Genomic DNA, 715 nt, shown 5'->3' with positions numbered 1-715 from the left:
GAGGCAGCTGAACATGGATGGATCCGAATCTAGGCTGAAGGCGAAAACTGCCGCAGGGACGACACGATAGGACAGGCGTGCGCCAATGCACGTCGTTGAATGGTAATGCGAGCAGGGGTCGTAGTCGGATGCACACAAGGTGCCGTACCCCATTCTTACCCTTACCGCCGGAAGATGAAGGAGGGTAAATGGCCGCTCGAGGGTCGATAGGGCAGAACTCGGAGGAGGGGAGTCGTTGTGTTTGAAGAGGTACTTCTGGAGATAGCGCAGCGCAGGCGGGGGGCCAGAAAAGTGGTGTGATGCGGCTATAGAGGCACCGCCGGAAAGAGAAACCGAAGGGAATAAGGAAGGGTGTGAGATTTAGGTGCCCTGGTTGTTGGGCCTCGAGACGAAACGGTTTCGGAGGATGACGCGGTCAGTGCTGGTGCAGTGGTTGACGAATGCGAAGTGGAATTGATGAGTGCTGATGCTGACGATGGCCCAGCTTTGACTACCTACCTGGTACCCAAGGTCATCCTTAGAACAGGAACAGGAGCAGGGAGATTGAAGCACCCTATCTCTCCTTCCCTTCCTCTACCTGGGTGCTTTCTGGAGGGGAGGGGTGGGCGAGGAGCTCCTCCTTCCCTTGAGCAACGCCTCCCCGCATGGGGGCAGCTGCGAGAGCAACCCCACTTGCATGTGCATCAGAAGCAACTCCGGCCCTGGTCGGGCTTCT

At 57.6% G+C, this 715-nt stretch overlaps 1 protein-coding gene across 1 annotated transcript in view; it reads left to right on the top strand.

Annotated features, from left to right (window-relative positions):
- VDBG_00702 (predicted protein) overlaps positions 1-99 on the top strand; it is a gene marked incomplete at both ends in the record, with an annotated part of 1,288 nt that extends 1,189 nt beyond the window's left edge. Inside the window, one exon of the mRNA XM_003008974.1 lies at positions 57-99. Within this exon, the coding sequence (XP_003009020.1) occupies positions 57-99 (43 nt within the window). The remainder of the gene's footprint in view (positions 1-56) is intronic.
- Between the last annotated feature and the right edge of the window lie 616 nt (positions 100-715).

Source organism: Verticillium alfalfae, genomic scaffold, assembly GCF_000150825.1.
Source record: "Verticillium alfalfae VaMs.102 supercont1.1 genomic scaffold, whole genome shotgun sequence".
NCBI classification, from domain to species: domain Eukaryota; kingdom Fungi; phylum Ascomycota; class Sordariomycetes; order Glomerellales; family Plectosphaerellaceae; genus Verticillium; species Verticillium alfalfae.
Note: the sequence above shows the minus strand (reverse complement) of the source record. Positions and strands in the feature narration are given on the sequence as shown.